General features: G+C 37.4%; 1 protein-coding gene across 1 annotated transcript in view; it reads right to left on the minus strand.

The window, feature by feature from the left end:
- Nucleotides 1–2,483: 2,483 nt before the first annotated feature.
- The window catches only part of SHOC2 (SHOC2 leucine rich repeat scaffold protein), a 70,864-nt gene continuing 51,395 nt past the window's right edge, over nucleotides 2,484–21,952 (minus strand). The window contains exons 4-9 of the mRNA XM_068949632.1: nucleotides 14,595–14,725; nucleotides 10,865–11,053; nucleotides 9,292–9,414; nucleotides 6,974–7,111; nucleotides 6,375–6,492; nucleotides 2,484–5,134 (exon numbers count right to left, since the gene is read on the minus strand). Coding sequence (XP_068805733.1) covers nucleotides 4,926–5,134; nucleotides 6,375–6,492; nucleotides 6,974–7,111; nucleotides 9,292–9,414; nucleotides 10,865–11,053; nucleotides 14,595–14,725 — 908 coding nt within the window. The 3' untranslated portion in view covers nucleotides 2,484–4,925. The remainder of the gene's footprint in view (nucleotides 5,135–6,374; nucleotides 6,493–6,973; nucleotides 7,112–9,291; nucleotides 9,415–10,864; nucleotides 11,054–14,594; nucleotides 14,726–21,952) is intronic.

Below are 21,952 nucleotides of genomic sequence, written 5' to 3' on the forward strand. Positions count from 1 at the left end.
GCCATTTTCAAGATTTTTTTTCCCTTTCAAAGAGAAATTTTTTTTTTTTTTACTTTATGCCCTACTGTACTATGACAAAATGAAAGTAAAAGATTTTACCAACATTTGCTTTATGAAGGTGTGTAATTTACATGTCTTTTATGCATAAAGCAGTCACTGTCATGCAACTTTTCAAGTTCCCTGTTATTGGTGCACATGAAAATTTGTATTTTACTTGAAAATACATCTTTTAAAGAGTGCAGAGTATATCATGAGGAAGCAGTTCTCAATAATTTGGGACACTGAATGAGCATGACTTACATCCAGGTTAAGTCAGACTAGAAACACTAGAAAACTTTCAAAAGACTCAGTAGCAGCTCATTTACAAATATACTATTTATAATGAATGCATTGATACAGAATGACTTTATAAAAAAGCAAGGCAATCTTTTATATAGACATAACAATCAACATTACAATAATTGAGATTAAAAGTACATTTTTGTAGACTGTTTACACTCTTGTTTAGCTTTTAACCACAAAATTAGTGTGGTCTTGTATTTTTCCACAGCAAGAATCCTGTGCAGTCCTGGTTAAGACCTAAACATTAGAATAATAAACATAATTTTCTGATCTTTGCTAGCGTAAAAACAAAAACTGTTAGATACCATTTGCAGATATTATCGTTTGTCTGTAATTGTCTTTACTGTGCCTTGAGTTTGTGTGTTGTGCAAATTACTGCCAACTGCAACTGCACATCTAATCAAAAGCAATTCTGGCATGCTGATTTGATACAACTGAGGTGTGATATTGACTGTACAAAAATACTTAGCTGCATCAAGATATGAAGACAAATCCTCCCCTGATATGAGTTTGCACTGATTCAGAAATTAAAAAAAAAAAAATCTCAAAAAAAGGACAAAATAACCTCTGGTAAAGTTTTGTAATTTTTAAATAAAAGTTATTTTTAAAATTCCCAGGATTAAAGATGGTACTTGAATTTCAGGAGACAGAACAGGTTTAAGTGCTAACCAGTTAAACAGTTTGAGTATTGTTTTACTAAATCATGTACATGAGCAAACACAACCTTCAAGAAGTCCGAACATGCACTTTCTCACACAACATTAGCAAAAGATGGACAAAACTGCAGAGGAAACCTAAATCCAAGAGAGGCACTGAAGCAAGTACTCTACAACACAAAACTCTTCCTAAAAAGGGAGTATGATTTTAAAAGTTTCTAATAGCATCTGACAAACAAAAAAGTGCTGATTACATAACTGTGTGACCCAACTTTACATGCAGTATTTCCACTGCATTTATATTACAGATGATTTTGTTTAGGAAGTTAAGTAGTCCAGAGATAGAACTTCAATAGTTTTATACTATTTATACTAAAATAAAACATTTTTGCATTCAAGAATTAGCAACCAACTTTCTAATTTAGCAGATTTAAATGCAATATGTGATCAAAATCTGAGTCACATTGGCAATTATTCCTTTTTTTTCATTATTTAATAAATGTCCAATCTGCTTTATACCTGGTCAGATTTTCATAATACTATTTAGTCTATAGTACAGTAATTTAGCTCCTGTTAAATCATAGCTTGATTCCAGATAGTGTCTTTATAAAGCATGCGTGCATGCAGATATTCATATGTACACAAGCAGAGACACATACCAAATTGATAATATTTTGTCTATGGGCAAGCCATAAAGGTCATGATTTTCACCCAAACTAAAGATTGTCACACTTCAAAATAATTTAGAAGGGCTGTTTGAAGGACACCACAGTTCAGCAAGGGGAGGGGGGTGTCACACTTTTTTAATATAGCTTTCTGGGATTCACTTGTTTATCCACCCTGTTTATCAAAGATATCCTAAAAATTTAATTTCTCCACCTTGTCTATGATGCCATACATACATATATATGTATGTATTTATATACATATACATACACACATACTCACTCCTGTCAGGATGAAGTTCTTTCCACTCATATTTCGATTGAGCAGGCCAAACCAAATTCTTAAACGTGTACAAGCCAGCATGTGTCCAAGTGAATGCCATCAGGCATTAAATACAATTTAGAAACCACACCAGTTAATAATTCAGCATCCTGGGAAATGTAGAAGTCTGTTATGTCAGGACGTTAAGACTGTCTTGAATGATCAAGCTGTCAAAAGCTGGCTTTCTATGGATCTGTGTAAGGCTCTGGATATAAATCCAGATACGTACATGTATGGATTTATATGCACCTATTCCCAATTCACAACACATTTAACATGTCAACTTCAGGCTAATTTTAAAGAGAAACTTTTTTTTTTCTCCCCCCTCCGATTCAGTTTTTCCTGGAGCAGAACTTCTCTCACACGGCTTTTATTCAAATCTGTCTCGAGACACCAGAAAAACCACCAAGCGTTCACCTCAGAACGTCTAACATTGAATTCCTAAAACAGGGCTCAGGAGTAGCTGGCATTGCAACAACCATACTAGTACAAAGACAGTTTGAAAAAATATCCTGTTTTTAATATTGTAATGAATTAAAACATAGCTTTATTTATTCCTGCAAGTGTAATGAAAAGAATACTTTGTTTCTAAGCAAGTGTATCGAGCACTACTTTGGTAGCCAACTTCTCCTCCACAAGAATCGGTGTGAGAGAGCGTCAACTCCAATCATACAGTCATTAACCGTGTACCTTAACAAGGTGAATAATCAACATATTTACAAACTAACAATTTTAATCCTGCCAACTCTTATAAAAATGGGCTTGAGGAGCAGACAGGGAACGAGATCGAGATACTTTAAAACACAAGGGGTCGCCACCTTTGTTTTAAGGAACCATTAATCAAACCAGTTTCCCCTAGTGACCTGAAGGCATAGAGTATGGGTTTAGCAGTAAATTCAGAAGCTAGATTACAGTCTTGAAATTACACATTTCAGCATCTTCATATTTTAACAACTTAATGCTGAGAAAGATTAACTTCAGGCAGAACTGTGAGAAACTAGGCTTTTATAAACGAAAGTCTAAACTGAAAGCTACAGTAGATGGGGGGGAAAAAAAAGAGAGAGAAAGAGAGAGAGAGAGCGCGCGTGAGAGAGAAAGAGAAGGACATTACTTAGTAAAATCCAGTGACATCTACAATAGTTTTACAGCATGTTTAAGCCCTCTAAAGTTTTATATCTCCACCTGCCTTCCATTTAGACTTACTCCTTGTTAATGAACAGATAAACAAAGAGATTGCAGTGCTGGAAAGAACTAGATCAAGGCAATACATATACTTAAGCATGCCTGAAAGCCAGAAATATTATTCCCCAAACTTCTGCATGTGAAATAGATTTCTCATGGCATCAGTTGATTGGATTTTGTTCAAAAGATACAGTCCTCTAAGTCATACTAGCCCAGCAGCAACTCCAAGCAGTACAAAGCGGACAGTTCTTCAGTAAACATGTGGAATGCAATCGCCTCTACAGTTTCTAGCCTCCTAAAAAAGGTCAACTGGCCCTACAAGTGCAGCAATAGCGTAGATTTCCCTGAAGCGTCTTCTGCCTTTTAAGCAACCAAGAAAGTCAAGATAAAACCGAATGGCCACTACTTACAGTGTTTCTCTTGAGCTATCGACATCTATGGACAAATGAAAAAGGTGCCTCTTTTTTAATAGATCGGTTTAATACTGAAACAGATAGGATGAAGTTTAAAAAAAAAAAAAAAAGAATACTCAGGATACTGAACTGAATATTTTGAAGCAAGTGCCCCAGCTGTGGGGAAAAGTGCATTTAGTTCAGCAGCAAAACAGCACAGTGTGAAGATATTGTGCTTGGACACAGAAGTTCCATAATGGAAGGAGGTACAAGGCAAGTCAAGATATAAAACCGTAGTACATTGTTAACCAACCTTAAAACTTACATATATTGCAGTGTTTAAAAGTAAGACACATTCATTTATTGTACAAGGACTATAAGGAATCCTTAAAATTGCCTGTGGTAGTTTATGACTCAACATTGTAATAAAAAATGTACATATATATTATTTCCTTGCCGCTTAACTGTACTGTTAGACCTCATGGAATCGTTACTTCACAAAATGAAAACTGCTCTTCACTGAGAATACTCAATATTTTTACCAATCTGAAAAGGTTTACTTGTGCTAGAAAAGACCAACCGCAAAAGGCTCAGTTCAGATATGTTATGCCTGCAACTGATAACTCAGGGAAGCAAGACTTAAAAGGATTCAAGCTTTCTTTCTTTCTTTTTCTTTTGCTTTGACTGCATCCTTTTCACCTGCCAGTTGTTCTGATGAGCATGGTTTTAATATATGAACCGGTTGATAAAATTTCATCAGCAGAGGCATATAAATTCTAGATATGATTGATTAAAACAGAGCAAATCAAAATAAAACAAAATCCAGTGATTTACTCTGACTGTAAACAATATAAAAAAACACCATTTGCTTCAAATCTCAAAATAAGTTAAAAGAAAATCCCAACCTCAGGACATGTGACCCTTTCAGGTTTTGACACAAAAAAGAGGGAGGATAACAGAAAAGTTCATTATATAAAGGTTATACATTTCTCTTAACTGAAAGTAAATCTAAGCAAAACTATTTTTGTCCCTTAAATTTAAAGTTTAAGTTCATTGGCAATTGCTTTAAATGAACTGGTATTTCCAGATTACTCAGATAACTTCCATCAAATTCAGCAAAGAAAACTTAGACAAGCATTTTTACAGAATTAAACAAAAAAAAAAAATCTAAATGGCTATGATTCCTCTATTAGCAGAAACACATAATGCAGTCTTAAATTTGCCTTTTTATATTATTTATATATTTTATATATATATATATAATATAATATAAACCACATATATTATATTATATATACATATACAGACAATTACAACATTAATGCAGTTTGTATTTTGTACAGTGTATTGGACAATCCGATTAGCATCAGACCATGGCACGATACGGTCCCTGCATTTTTAGGAACTGAATGATGAAGGAGGGTCCTCCCGCAACGATCTGAGGTGGAAGGTGGCTGAGCGGGCAGTTCTCAATACTCATTATTGACAGTTTGCTGCAAAGAGCCAGCTCAAAGGGAAGGCTGTGCAGATTAGGGTTGTCATTCAGATACAGTTCTTCCAGATTCTCCAGTGTACCTGGTCAAAATAAAATAATATAAAGAAATATTCTTTTGGGTTCATACAGGTTATATAACTTTTAGACTGAAGCTCTAAAACTTGAGAGAAGTCCACACCGCTTGGAGATTTTTACTAGACAGAATCTATATTCAGTGACTCACCTCAACTTCCATTTTCAAGCACAGCAACTTTTAGAACTACATCTTTTTCAGTTTTCTGTAAAAATGTCCGTTATAACATCTCCTTTAGATAACAGCTGAGAACACACAGAATAACAGAACTGAGAGGAATTATACCTCATTTATTCAGTTTAGCTGAATAAATGCTACAGCTTCGTATTTAGATTGTTTTAGGCCCTTCTCGCACTGAAACACATACACGAGAAGCAGAAACTGTAACGGCTCTTCACTAGAGATGCTGGGAGAGACAAGCCATAACCCAGCTTCCCCCATCTGAGCATCGCTATGTTTCTGACCATATTTTGCTTTGCCTAGCTTCTCCCACCATTTTTGGCCTCTATAAAAAACTCTAACTTTAAAACACTTTAACACTATAACTTAAGAACTCAGAACCATGCTCTTCTAATACACTTGCAACTGACTATTCAGAAGCTTGGCCCTTCAGTTTTAGGCGTTCTGAATCCTGCTTACTCTGGATGTCTCAAGTAGATGGAAAGAATCCTACTCCTCCCTTTCTGTAGATCTCCTCCTCTTCACTTCCTTTTCTTATCTCGTCAAGGTGAACAATAATACGACGCTTTATAAACGGAAGTGTGTGCAGAAGGACTATCAGCAAAAAAGTTTGCTTTAGCTGTCTATACCTTATACAAGGTTTTTGACTACACCATGGAATTAGAGTGACTGGGATCAGTGCATTTCTTTTTTTTTTTTTTTTTTTTTTACACTGAACTCTTTCCAAGAATATATTTATGAAGTGACTGCTAATACAGTCTTGTGGGAGAATTTTGAGAGAAAAGGACTCTCACCATTCTTCCAGATTAATGTGCATTTGGCAGCTTTTTGCATGAAGGACTGAAAAAAGCTAGATCATTCATTTCACGACAGTTCAACAAGATGACAAAGATCACACACTAATAGTGCTGTTCCTGTGGCACACGTTTCACACCAGGTTGTTTATCTCTGGAAATTTCACATGAATTTTGTGGCCTCTATTTTCAAGCACAGTAGATGCCTATCTTCTGTATCAGTAACTGCTTCGGCTCAGCCACGCAGCATGAAACCAGAAAAAAGAATCTTACCAATTTCCTCAGGAAGATGTGTGAGAAGATTCTCTCCAAGCCCAAGGTGCGTCAGATTGGTAAGGTGACCAATACCTCTGGGAAGGGTGGTCAACTGATTATTAGTCAGAACCAATTTCTAAGGAAGAAATCACATTTTTAAAAATTAGCTCAACTTGTGACTTCAAATAACAAGATCTGCAGCTAATAATTGATGAATTCAACCCTACAGCAATTGAATAAAAGATGTCCTAGTCTGCTACAACATTTCATTTCTATTAAGCATCACCAAACTTAAGATGGCAGTGCATGAAAAAAGTGCATAAAACAAGTGCCTTCCATCCTAAATAGAAAAGTTTTCATGAACATTACTGAAACCAGAGGATATTCTTGCAGTAGTATTGTATTCATGGTAGAATATGGTTAAGCTCTTTAAAATCTGTTTGTTCAAAATCAACTGATGAATCTGTAGAAGAACTGGTGGGGATAAACTGTGGAGGAAGTTGAGTGAGATTCTTAACTCTTGCTTCTGTATTCCCTCTTCAAACTAGACTATAATTAATTCAGCATAGTGTAAATAAAGAACATAAGATGCTTATCTCTGCCAATTATTGTTTCACCTGCAGATCCTTGAGGTAAGCTATTTCATTTGGCAAGGATTCCAGTTTGTTTTCCTCTAGATCTAACTCTCGGAGTTTCCGTAGATTTCCAATTCCATGGGGAAGTTTCTTTAGGAGATTGTTTGACAGGATAAGAACCTTAAAAAAAAATACAGATAATTTCAGTAATGCAATAATTAAATAAGAATTAAGACAGGATCTTTTTAGATTTTTCAAGTAATCAAACACAAGACTAGCCTACATTTAATTTATCGAAGCAAACTGAAAAGATAAAAAAAAATCAAATGGGTGATTAACATGATTTTTATTAAAAAGCAGTCTTAATTAGTGATACAAAGGCATAGCTTTATGATAAGGTTATTACAAATACTAATTTACATAATGATAAACACAGAACAAAAACAAAGAACACCTTATTTCTTCAAATGACTAAAGAAAAACATTATTTTCCTGGATTTCCCTATCATTTTGTTATCCTTCCTTACAGCTACCCGCTTACTGTGCTTGCTAAGTCTTCCTTGAAAATCCTAATCCCTCCATATGTCCCTTTGGTTAGAGGCAGCAGCAAATAAACCTGCAGAGCAAAGCACCTAAGCAGACCATTGCACAGATATCCACTGGCTTTCCAGAATGGTCTCCTATCACTCTGTAGCCCCCACTACAGTATTATCCTCTCATGTTTCTGCTCATTCCCAAGTTGAATTATAAAGATACTAGATTCAGGAAATGTATCCTTACTTGCAATGTCAACTAACAAAAGTTATTCATTTTGACACAGGCAAATAAAATAACTGGGTTTACACTAGTATACCACTTTCCTCCAGAGAAGCTCAACCAGCCCTTAGAAATAATCAGGCCTCATAGCAACCCAGTGAGTAGTAAGGTAATTACTGCTTAAATAACACTATCATCTAGTTTTTCAATACGGCACATTGAAACACAAGGATGTGAAAGAGCACCCAGCGTGGAGCTCCTTCTAGCCGCTCACCACTCCCCGTTGAGCCAGCCAAGCTTGCGAGTGCCTAGATTCTCGTAACCCCAGCTCTAACTAGCTTCATCTAGCCTGGAAACATGAAAAGGCAGGGACAGAATAGAAAACAAGACTGAAAATCAAAGTGAAAAAACAAAATGAATAAAAGCCAGAAACTAAACATTACCACAAACAATATTATGGTGGCCTTCCTTTATGTTCTAAGATAGGCACATAACAATAAGAATAGTAACGCTCTAATCGCGTATCAAGAAACAAAGGCAGGAACAGAAAATATTACCTATACGCAATGCAGCTGACTTAGCATTGCTGTGGGAACATTTGCTTTTGTGTAAACACTGCCCAAACAATTCTTTGTATTTGATTCTTTAATTACAGAGAAAAACAGGACTAACGGGCTTGCGCGCCATGCAGCTCTCTAACCCAAGCAGCCTGCAGGACACCCACAAACTCCAGTTGTCAGAGGTTACTAACTTTCCAATCAAATCCACAAGAGCCTTAAAGAAAACTGGGCTAATAAATAGCTATTAATCTGCTATATCATTTTTGCATCAAACTATAGGAAATTATTAATTATTTAGAGCAGTAGTCATATTGGAAATTTGCAATTTCAAATGCACCATTTGCTATTGTACTTGAACAGATTTTTCCCAGTGACTCACAGAGGCTATAAAATCCCTTTAACACTTTGCCAGAGTTGTCCAAAAAAGCACCTCTACCTGTACGTCCCTGACTGTCTCTGCTGAAGGTACCTCAGGAAACAGGACCACGGATGAGACAGGATTAGTTCATGGTTTCCACCTACAGAGTTCTCCCCCCTCAAAGCTCTACATGAATCCCCACAAGGCTGCCTACAAGGTTCACAGCACTATGTTCAAGCCACCTCTGCTGTAGACCATTTCGTTACACTTTTCTGATCCCTTTCATTTATGTGCTCGTCTCTCTGGGTCCTGAACTCAGATTGAATCCATTTCAGTTGCAAAAATGAAAATTAGTGTTTTTCACTAATTTTCAGTTGAGAAGATTTTCTTTCTACTTAGGTAAAGATAGATATATACACATACATATACACACACACAATCCTTTGGGCACAGTTATTCATCTGAAGGCTAAAGAACAGCATCCAAAAAGCCATTTACAACAACCATAAGCAGATGAAACACATCTACTTCGACAGCATATGAATATGCTATTTATGAATATGAATATTCATATTCATTTGACATTCTTCCCAAGATGACCCAAATTACCATGAATTAAACCTGAAGTAGAAAATGCCTATTTACATGGATTCATCCAGTCAACTGTTCATTTATACTCTTCTCACCTCAAGAGAAACAAGCCCAGATACATCCTCAGGGATTTTTGTGAGCTGATTAGTAGCTAGGTTCAGTTCTACCATACTAGTCCAAGTCCCAAAGTCCAAGGGGAGTGAGGTCAGCTGATTGTCCTGTGATTTAACATATCAAACATTTAGGGTTTGCATTTACAAGAGGTTAGCAAGGTGTCTGAGGGATTAAACAAACCGCTTATAAAATAGTTGATAATAAAAGTGTAGACAGTTAAACTGGAAGAAGAAAATGTTGATAACTGCCCAAACATTCTTCAAATTCCTCAAAACATTATGAGCAATCTAGAGTTACAGAATCAACTCTGTGTTACCAATGTGAACTGAAGAGGAATAATTAGAAGTACACGATTCTCAAGATTTCAGATCTCCCAACAGTTAAAATAATATTTTTGTCCTTTCTGTGTTGAATACAATGGAGACAAAAAAGAACTGAAAATCCACCATAACTTGCAAAGGTGCTATCAGTAATGCTGGAATCCTAAAAATATATGAAGTTTGATACAAAAAACAAAAGAAATCAAAAAAAAAAAAAACCTCCAATCCCCCCTTTCCCAACCAGTACAAAAAAAAAAAAAAAAGGTGATGTACAGTTACAAAACAACAAAAGCATCAAAGACATTTACTCAAGGTTCTGGCTACTTGGCTGAGCTGGGACACAGGGAACAGCCAGCAATGCTTCATAGCTCGTCTGAAAACAACAGGTACATGTGGTTTAGAAAACAAAATCCTCCACATCAACCAGTAAATATACCCTAGTGGCTCAGAGTAAAAGCATCTGAAATAAATTTGAACATCTTACTGTTCAAAATGCTGCTGTGAAATGTGATTTAGACCAAAAATCATAAACTTTAAAAAAAGCAGGTCATTCAAAGAACTGGTAAACATGTAGAATAACAGACAGGCATGTGCTTAATAATAATAATAATGCAAATTAAGAACACATTTGTGCCAAAAAACATTCAAAACAGTAGCTGAGCTTAGCTACTGCTGAAACAGGGGGTTTTTTTGTTTTTGTTTTTAAATCTGTACTTGCATTTACCAAAACTTAAACCAAACCCATTCACAGAAGAACATCATCCCTTTTCCCTCGCTCTTCACTGTGCGGCGCACACTCCAAGGCCTTCTTTCTTTGCGCTCTGCAGCTACCACCAAAAGTCTCCCAAAAAAAAAAAAACACTCCACACCTAACAGATATTTTATATAATTTTGTTTTTAATCTAAACCACAAGAGTAGAGGAGAAATGAGCCACTCTGCACACTCATGACTCAATTGACTATTAGAGAACTCTGCAACCAACTACATTGCTTTCATTGTTCAAACGCAGGCAAACGTGTCCGAAGCTTAATAACAAAAACAGAGACAAATCAACAACGTTTTGACAGTACTTCTCAAAACTCATACGGAGTTGCTTCTACATCTGACAGCAGCAGTGTCCACTTCAGCATCATAAGTGTATTCCTTATATAATTAAGATTGCCAGAATTCGTGGAATAGGAAACACCGCTCCCTCATTCATTTTACAAACAGTAGCATGTGTCTGTGCCTCACCTTCATGTTCAGCTTACTTAAAACTTTAGCTCTAGAGAAAATTCCAAAGGGGATTTTATTGATGCGGTTGTGCTCCATATTGAGAGAGTAGATTGTGGAGAACTGGGACGGGCCACCCACAGGATAGGACTGGAAGCAGTTCCTGGCCAGTGTTAAACTAGTCAATTTGACAAGACTGGATAAAAGACCCTGTAAAGAGAAGAAAACCACCCAGGAACTTAGGACAAGTTTATTTGAACTCATACCCTTTCCCGCGTGGTTCTAATTAGAAACATCTCCCGGCAAGTCCATCTGCTAAATACAAACTGTTGCAGCGCATAAACCAGTGCTCCATTTGATAAAAGTTCTATTAGCGACAACTTCTCCCCTGTAGTCAATAGCCTTTGCATTATTTCTCCCTTTCTCCTTATATTTTGGCAGATAAGGAAAAGCAAACATATCACATTTACAAGCATAGTCTTAGGACGTTTTTGTAACCCTTTTCTGCTCCAAAAGGAATTTCACGTAACACATGGCTGCATCTTGGGCAACGCTGAAGAACGCCGGGGTCGTGCCTGGCAGGCCCTGTCGGCCGACTACCAGCCCCAATTTTAAAGTAAGTGCGGCCAGCACTGCTGAACCGCAGTTCATTTAATTTAGATGTCTGCTCACAGTTGAAAGCAGGACTCAGGCAGGTATCAAGTGTATGTTGATACCTACGTTTTTCAAGTGTATGTTTGATATTTCCAGTAAAAATTTTTGGTTAATTTAATAATAAAAATAATAATTAAACAATACTGTGAACAAGAAGTTTCTTTTTAAGCTGCAAAGGTTTCAAGCAACTGGACAGGGCAAAGTGAAAGAACAGGGGTTTTCAGAAGGGTTATTCAGTGAAGCTTTCAGAAATTCCAGCTTTTTTCCTGTCTTCAGACATATTCCTAATTAATATTACTCCACTTTCCCCCCCCCCCCTCCTTTAAGGAAAAAAACAAAAGCAAAAATCCTGGAGTTAAACTAGATGTCAAGAGTTATTCGTCGAATCCACAGTCTCATTCTATTCCTCTTCCTAATCTTATTAGCTTATAAAATCTCAGCAGCATAGATCTCACAGTTTATCTGTCAGTTTTGTGCCAAGCAAGTTGCTGGAACTATGGAGAAGAACAATGAGAGCTAAATTACTGCTGAAGCATCACCTTTGCTTGTTATTATGCCAACTAGAATTCAGGCCTATTTGCTTAAGTATTACAGAAGTTAGAGATTTATGCATGGCATTACATGCCATAACTAATGCAACATCTGCCATCAGAAAAGAGCAATAACAAGATAATGATTCCAACTGTATTCTTAATGTCAATTTTAGTGCTATATTCACCTTAAAAACTTTAAGAACATGGTTTTGAGGCTTTCAGCAGGAAAGCTTTAGTTACTTTTCCTTTTCTAAATAGCTTGTTAATGTCAACATAAATAAAATGGATTAAATAGGGACTTGTCTACATGTCATGGCTAAAATTTCAAAGAACTGAAATACAATTCTTGGGGCTTCTCAGTAAATATCAGTGAAGCAATTTTCTCCCTAAGGATGAAACAATAGATCTTTAAATCAGTTTTAATCATTAAAATCTAATCGTTAGCTAGTACAATTTTTGATCAGGAAACCCCACTTTTGGCTATTCTTTGTTTCACTGATAGTCTTCTTCCTAGAGTTAGGCCGTCTGTGAGATCTGTTACAAACACCCTTGTTTGCTTTAAATGGATGCTGGCGTTTCTAAAACTCATTTTTGAAGTCTGCATCCATACAAAAATACTAGAGCATACTAGCTAGCATATTTTTAATAGCCTAGAGTAATCAAACACACACATTTGAAGGGAAGAAATGGAACTGCGGCAGTACAAAGACAGCAACGCTCTTGGTATCTATGAAAACTGTGGCAGTGCTGCCTTCTCCCAACCCATCCTTTTAATATAAAATATTTATTAGGCATTGTCAGCAGCTTCAGCTATGTTTTGAAAGTCAGAAGTTTCTTTGGCAAACGTCGTTCTTTGCATCATGGCAAAGAATGTTTCCTTTTAGACAGATTGCACTACTAAGTTATACACTGCTGCAGAGTAGCAGCTTAAGTGCTAACATACCATTGGCAAACATATGGAGAAGGCAGCACAATCTCAAGGAGTTTTGTATTATGACTGAACATGTTTTAGAGCAAGTAATCACCTCTCACAGTATCTATTTGTAATTACACTGTAGTTGCTTTTATAATATGTCTCAGTGGGGTGAGCTAGTTTAGCTCTTGCCTTAAAAGCTGCCTCGTAGCTTTCACTCAATAGTTTTTTTTCTTAAACGACAGTTTTACCTGAACATTTATTAAATTCTATGTTTTCAAGCTATCGTTACTGTTCAGTAATTTATCTGAAGGAAAGTAGTGACTGTACTTGGCTGCTATGAATACTTTGCCTAACTCTAGATGCATTTAGGTTTTTCCCCTCTATGCAAAGTTTCCTATATTCCTTGTTACATGTATATATTACTAATATTAAATAGTTAAAATGCATGACTCTTGTTTTGAACAGGTTAGGAAAGCTTAAAAATATGGTGTTAAAGTTTGGATCTATGAAGATTTTTCTCTACGTGTTTAGTACCAGTCTCAAGAGACTGCAAAAAACAAAGTAAAAAAAAACCAAAAGGTATAATCCAGCAGTCTAAATATTTTCAAAGTTTGCAGATATCTAAACTGGTTTTTGTGGGTTTTCTGTTGTTTTTTGGTTTTTTTTTTTTTATATGCTCTGTAACCAACTACTCTGGCTACCCAGCAACATGAAAACGGAGAGTACAGGGCCACATTTCGGAGAATTGTAGCAGAGTAGCATGCAAAAAGGTAAAGACGCACCAGTGACTAAGTCTTTCTGTCTGTCCACCTCAGAGCTAACAACAAAGTACTCAGTTCAGGGAATGTGTTACTTCTACAGACTTCTATAGACTCTGTAGGCAAAAGGTGCCTCCAAAACGTCTAACTATTGCTATTTTCTTTGCTCCTAAACTGAGCCTGAAGCAAGAGAGAAGACAGTATGACAATCAAGTGCAGCAACTGCAAAAAGTAAAAATGGAGGAAGAGAAACAGTTCTCTCACTTCTCCTCTGATCCTCACAGAGTCACTTGGAAACTTAAAAGTTATGTGAATTTTTTTTTTCCATAACTGATGGATGATCTGTCAATGAATTGCTAGACAGTACCACACTGGTGTCAACTGCATATTCTTTTTCACATTAAAATCAGAATGCTAAGGCCAAGTCACCGTGACAGACTTTATCCAGACTTTTAGAGGCCATTCTTGCCTCAGTTAGAAGGGGATAAAGATAGCCTGCCTTCACTTTTATTTTTCTACTTCTTCCCCACCGGCATGAAGCAGCAACATTGACAACTTCTTGTCCAGCTTGAATGATGGGAACCTGGACTCCTTATCATAGGCTGTCATAAGAGGTTCAGGAAAATGAACGCATTAACACGCATCGTTCCCCACTTGCCACAGGTTGTGTGACACAAGCTTCTCTCTACTAGTTGGTTAGATATACCTAATATATACAGAACTGCAATATTTCAAATTACACAAATGTAGGTTAAAATGAAGAGTATTCCTTAGAGTCGTGATGCAAGGTGAAATACCTTCACGTATTCCAACCCCTCTGCAAAACAGAGAGGTTCCTTACAACAACAGAAACCACGTTCCCTCCCACAGCAACTCCCTGCAACTCTCACCTCTGGTAAAGTAGAAATGTTGTTGTTCTCCAGGTTCAGCTCATCAAGTTCACTGCATTTTGCTAAGGACTTCGGAATTGCCGACAGCCTGTTGTACCTTAGGCCAAGACGACTTAGACTGGACAGATTTCCTACAAGTAGAGCACAGTTATTAATACGTCATTAGAGTAATGCTAAGGAACAGGAGGCAGTTTGATTTCCGAATCTTCTGCAGACGCACTGTGTGAAAGCAGACAAGAAACACAACCCCTCTACACCTCAAGCTTTTCAAATGGTGAAAGGACACTGTCACCTCAAAACAGGATAAGCATCGTGTTTACAGTTTTTTCTGATGCTCAGGTACGACATGCAATAAAAGTATATTATGCATATTGTATATGCTTCTTAAGTTTGCCATGATACGGTGAGGAAGCAAGGCCTACATCTACTGTAAATGCTCTTGTATCCTGATCTTTCTACCAACAAACAATCTTTTACAGTTTTCCAGATGTCCCCAAAAGAACTTTTTTTAATTACAGATATCATCGCTCATGGCATGGCTCATATTACCAAAACTTGGGTATATTTCACACAGTTTAGGTTCTGGCAAAACAGTTTCCTCTACGGGGACAAAAAAACCTTAACTATCCTCCAAAAGCAACACAGTCTTTAAAAAGAGATAGAAAAAATAATCTTCCAAGCTTTTGAATGATACCAAAGGAAAAGTCTGGAGGAAATCCGCAAAAATCTGGACAATAGTGCATTTAAAAATATTTCTGAATATTGCCAGGCTGACAGTCCCAGTTGACATATGTTTCTGTCAAGAAAAAAAAACCCTGCCAAACTTGCAACTTGAAAAAATCCCATCTGAAACTGCCTTTAGCCCCAACCTTTAAAGACTTAATAAGCACTCAGGACCAAAATCAACTGTTTAAGGATATCTTATCAACCGTATGGTACCAAGAGCATTTAGGACTCACTTGCAAGTCATAAGACCTTGAACTTCACTGAAAAAAATCAGCTGGCAAATAGTAGAAAGAACAGTGCTAAGTCTTCTAGCTCATGCATGTGATGAGAAAACATCTATGCACACACATACACTGCACTAGTGGGAGCTTTTGAACAGGTTCACACAATTAGACCCTTGCAAACATTCACCATTTTATACTCACTTTTACAGCCACTAGTGAGTGGGACAACACATTCATTCTCCATATTGAAACACCAGAAAGATACATTAAAAAAGGGACAGAAGATTTAACAAAGTGCAGCAAGAATACATAGAAGAAGTTGCTCAAAAAAAGATAAAGGGAGCTCAGTACGTGCAGTCCAAGTAATTACTCATGAAATAGAAGATATTCGAATGTCTGTACATACGTACACACACAAAGACTATGGAAACAGCAAAGGAAGAAGCAACCGTAGTATCTGAGACATGCTTGGAAGCTATGGATGAAATTAAATAAAAAAGAAGCAAAGAATGAAAATCAGTGCAAATGATACAATGGGAAGGGGGGAAGTCTCAACAAGGAGAGTGGCAAAATACCTCTTTCTTCAACTTCTCTAGACTGGTCAAAATACACTTGAAGAATGACCCTAAATAACTGAGTAGCTAGATTGGCAGCGTATCTAATAACATTTCCAATTTTCACAGTAGTTACCAAAATGGAGATTCACAAGAACAGTGAAAGGTAAAAAGTTACCACAGAAAAAGCCACGTATAACAAAATCATCCAGATACTACAAATCAAGAAAGAACCAAAGATACATTTTCAGTGCACATCTGAAATTTAGCTACACAGGACTTTCATTTGACTCTCAAAATTTGTCAAAAATTTGTTTGTCAAAACAAACCTGGAGCTACTTAACTAGCAGTATTTCCCATTGTCATTTTTATTTATATTTTTAAGTGTTTCCTTTCAGAGCAAGTATCCAATTCTCTTTTGCAGAGCAGCAGAGTAAGTCTTCCTTTATCTAAAAAAAAGGGCATTTAAAATCCAGAGCTAGCAATATCGCTCTCTGACAGATAAATGTTGACCTTTTGCGGTGAAATTCTATAATGTATATACAGGCTAAACAGAATAATTATAATCACCTATTTTGATCCTGCATTCCACTAATACACACTGAGCTTATACATTTGTAAGTAAAATAATTACTTGATGCCATGCTCGGTAAGGCGCGACTCTACAGAAAACCGGCCTCACTTCCCCGCACAAGATGCACAGCCAGGGCACCAGGAGCGCTGGGATTCAGCGCCCCGGCGATGGACAAAGCATACTGGCTGCACTTCTCCGAATCTGTACTTACCAGTTCATAAACTAAACGAATGACAGATATATGTTGCACAAAAAAATATATACACCCACACACACACATATATTTATAAAATCAATGAAGGAGATGCTATCTCAGTTTTTCATCAGGTGCTCTCATGGAGAGCAAAGAGGACGCGGCGATGCACAGTGCCAACTGCTGCTTAGCAATACGCTGCAGCTCTGCCAGCTTCCAGCTTGTCACCACCGGTTGCATGTACGTGGCGGTGTTCCTACCAGCAATGTGGCGTTTCAGAAAAACGAAACAAAGCAGCCAGTACAGAGAGTCAAATTATATCACAGTTTTCCAGGAGAGAACAATGCACACTGGCTATCCTCAGGGCACTGTCAGAAAGCAGGTATAAACAGCTTCTCTCCAGAAAAATTTATCATCATTCCTCTTTCCTAGTGATCTTCGTCCTCCGTGGGAAAGACGTGCCACGGGTGCAGCAGAACACGTGTCCGGCATGTGCTGTATTCTTTGCGACTGCTTTACACCCCACAGCAATAAACGCAGTCGATCCTGAGAACAGCAACAAAAGCAGTAGTGCAAAATCTGCACTGGTAAAATTAAGTTATTTAAGTGAAATTCACACAGGAACACAGGGCCAGACCTCTTGTGTGCTCTGAGTCCAGCCCTGCCTTATCCCAGGCAACTATGCCGTACAATTTCTTTCACTAGTAAGATTTAAGCCAGGACTTCATCAGTGGTGGTGCCTCTACTGCTGCTCCTGGAAAGGCTGTCCTTCGGTCCAACGGATCTGGTCAGAGGGAGCTGCTTGCTAATTCCAAGTCTGAATTTATTTACAACTAATTTCTTGTCATTTATTTTCATGCCAACATTATGCTTTAACTTAAATATCTTTTCAGTCTCAGAGTTTATATTCATCCATCACTGTGAACGTATCCTGGTGGGCAACCGTGTGCTTTATCAGCTTTTATTTTGATAAGCGGGACAAGCCAGATTTCCTAGGCTCTTCTTCACAAAACATAATGATCCTTATAGCTCTTCCCTGTGCTCAGCTTGTTAAAATGTACCCATTTTTTAAGAGTGGCCAGAGTTTTAAGGAGCAGGAGGTCAGACTTAGTGTCCGGTACAACGATGCTAAGACTTGCTCCCACTATCCTGCAAATATCTCCCAGACTAGCCAAGCGTTACTCTGCAACATGGAACTGTTGAGCACCTCCTCCCAATCCTCGGGCCGTTCACTAACACGTGCTGGTCTTTTATATTCTCTGATAGCCAAGTGATAAACTGCAGTCTACAACAGGAATTATTAGAGGTTCCTAAACAGCAGACCTTGCACACTGTGCAAATAAAAACGATTGCCCTTATAGCGCTCTCATCTCAAGATCGTCGTCTAGCTCTTCTGCATATTCCGTTCCCTCCCCCTCTTTTTTTGCCCCATCAGCACACTTAATTTACAGATGTTGACTTTTGCTGCCAAAAGCATTAGTGAAATTATTAAACAAGACTGTTTTTGGACTTCGTCCTGAAAGAACTCCGCTATTAAACTCCCTTCAGTCCACGTTCCCCCTTGCAGCGCAACCTGCTGTCTCATTTCCTCAGCCAGTTCTTCGGCTATTCTACAAGGCCTCGACTAGTCTCCAGGTTACCTGCTGATTTCTGACCTAGCACCATTTCAAGCACTTCACTGACATTCTGCCTTCAGACCAATCCTGCCCTCTTAGAAGACAGACAAGAGAGGTAACAGCTGATCTGGATCAATTCAGTCAGTTACAACATCATCACGACCGTCTGCAGTCATACTTGGGCACTGAAACCATACCTCAGCGGGGCTCCCAAAGCACAGCCTTGCAGGCTCACAGGTAGGATGACTCACAAGAGAGCAACACTAGATGTTCACAAACACGACAGTTTGATAACCACAACTGAAAAGCAGCTACTGGCAGGAAAAGCGACTGGCAAAAATCTTTCCAATTTTTTTCTCTAGGAAGCCCATTCCAAAAAAAAAAAAAAAGTTTGCCCAGTTCATCAGTACTTCTGAAAATAAGATCTTATAGCGTAACTAAGCCTTAAACTTTTTTTTTCTTAGTACAAAATGCCAGGCATAAGAAAGTGACGGCAAAATTGTTTTAGTTCAACTTTTTGCCTGACAATCAAACAGTCTCGGGAATCAGATTTCCTACAGCCACTTTTGTAGCAATTGTTTCAGTCCCATTTTACCACACGCAAAGTGTATTGACAGCCATCAGGAGGCTTCACTCCTCCCACTGCGACACCTCTTCTCCGAGTTCTCAGTTTTGAAGCAACATAAGTACAGAATTTGCAGTCACTTCATTGGTGTGATTACATGTCTCTCAGGGTTAGCTGTTTAATTTGCACAGAAATAAATTAAAAATTACTTGGGAGAACGCAAATCCAAAAAAAAGCTGCAATAAATCCTGTTACTAGAGATGAGACTCTGAATAAATTGTTTAAATTAATTTCTTTATTAAAAGATATCTGAAAAATATTAGTCAAATAAAAAATGGGTGTTTGCCAGTTCCAACAAGAAAGATAGACTGGAAATGAATCAGAAAGCCATGCTGACAAAAATACACTTGGTTTTTAGATAGATCAGCTGAAGTGGTTCTCTAAATAGGAGTAATAAATTAATTTCTCAAATAGTTCAAAATCAAGAGAAACAGAATCTGGTGTGTTGAATAATACAAAGAAATCCAAATTCCTCATTCAAAGTCCAACCAGCATCTTCTAAAGGGACTGACAAACGCTCTCTTTTTCCAAGATCCACCACACACCACCCCTGCCCTCCCTTAATCAAAATAACCCTTCAAATTCTCTCCCCTTAAATAAAGGGTCATTGCTTAATAACAAAATATTACTACACCACAAAACATGGAATGGTCAGTCTGTTTTATTCAGCTTAGTTCATCAAGCTAGTTTAATATCAGGGTCAGTACCTTTTTCTTAAATATACCAGAAACACACAAATCAACTAAAAATCTGTTCATTAGAGAATATCCTTTCTACAGATAACATCCAAACATAAAGCAGACTCATAAGAGCTGTGGATATCAAAAAACCTTCCCTTTAGATTGCAATCAAAAGTATACATAAGCTTTAGCATGCAGCAGATAATTACAGCAGCTTGCTACAAACAGCATAGCTCTATTCCAGAATTTCCAACTTTTCTAAATATCCTTAGATTTTGATTTGATTAAACTTCACATGTTATAAGTAGCTATCTATTAAAGAACACATTCCACACTACTACACATTTCGTATTTCATAGAGCACAGTTCACTAAGGGATCATCTTCGAAGGAACATATATTGCTGCTTCGCATACAGAAGGCACCAGATGCCATTTCTAACAGACAGAAGAGAGATACATCCAGAAATAATCAAACCCAAACTTCATGCCATTTTTCAAAAAATAAACAGATATCACAGTAAACTTAACATATCACATCACCTTAATTAGGTACTGAGAATATTAAGGAGTATAATACAGAAGAAAAAGTCAAAGAGGTTCGGTGTGTATTAGATGTTACAGTTGATTATAAAACCCAAAGAAGACAGGACCTAAAGACTTTTAAAGAGTTGAAAACTTTCTGGCAGAGATTGGACAGCCTCAGGTGGCCCATGACGTATAGAGATTAAATACTGTGTTAAAATATTTCAGCAGTGCTCCTAGCCTAAAATAGCCTTGAAGCAAGCTAGAAGATACTCTGTACTTATTACATATTAATTTTTCCGGATGTCATCCATGCTCCACGGCAAGTGTTGAACAGTTTCACAGATTTTTTAAGTTAAAGAAGTTACTGGCATGCCTAATCTAACCTCTTGTCAGAAATCAAGACATCTCACCAGACAGCTACAGAGTAAAGGAAAAACTTCCAATTAAACCATTTTAATCTTAAACTGCATTCTGCAAGCAAAGATCATGTCTACCACCGTCCACCACTTGCTACAGCAAGAAATGACTGTCAAGTAAGATATCCTGAAAATGTTCTCAGTAAGCATGTTGCAGAGAAAAGCAGAACAAAATCCTAAATCTTTACACAACTGATCTAGGGGCAACTTCTTCCTAAACCACGGCTTTTAGATTTGTAAGGGTCTAAACCAGCTTTTACCAATCAATCATCTAACACTAGGCAAATCCTCTCTGAAACTTGCACGGCTGGAACATCCTACTTAATATTCTCCAGCTAATCCCTGATGTTTTACGAAGAGTTGGGATGGGGACAGAACTGTAGGAGGGGAGGGAATCCCTCCTGATCAGTGCTACCAACCACCAAAGCCAAAGCCTGACATGTAATTACACTCTGCCAAACGCAAAGGTGCAGTAAGTTTAAGAGTGCTGAGCACAACAGAAATAACACTTTACTTAGGAACTCTGGACTTTATTGACTTAACAGCTAGATTTTTTTAATGTATTCTGATTTTTCTTTCTGGCCATATCAGGAGGTATATCAGGAGGTAGATTCAGACTCACAAATTACAAGGTCATAAGGGGTCTACCATTTTTGTCCTGTTCAAACCCAAGTGCATTATCCTTTTTGTAAAAAGTCTAGAAAAATCTCTTAAAAGACAGATTAATTTTAATCTATTAAAAAAATATACTAATATCACTTTAAAATGAATCACTACCACCTTTATTGGTTTAAATGTCATTTGAAGAGACTAATGCAACTCCTCTCTATTTTCAATCCAATAGAACCAACCAAACACAAGTTTCCCAAGTTATTTCAAGATTAAGACTAAAGCATGACCGTTTCAGCAGGTATTTATTTTTCAATTCTGATTCAAGACCACAATCATCACAAACTGTATGTATGAAAGATGCTTGCAAGATGCTGGCAAAATCTGAGTGACAGAGGCTAATGCATTTGACATGCACTATACACAATGCCTGTGTCAGGTTATGGAGCACAAAGTCTTAGTGACACATTTCTGAAATGGTCTCTAAGCTATGAAAATTTAACTTCATTTAACATGCTTTCACCAAAATGCATGTAACTGTAATAGACCTGCTTGTCTTGATTCTGATGCGTTCCTTTGAATCACTCTTCCCTCATGCCTGCTTCTCACATGAAC

Source organism: Struthio camelus, chromosome 7 (assembly GCF_040807025.1).
Source record: "Struthio camelus isolate bStrCam1 chromosome 7, bStrCam1.hap1, whole genome shotgun sequence".
Lineage (NCBI taxonomy): Eukaryota > Metazoa > Chordata > Aves > Struthioniformes > Struthionidae > Struthio > Struthio camelus.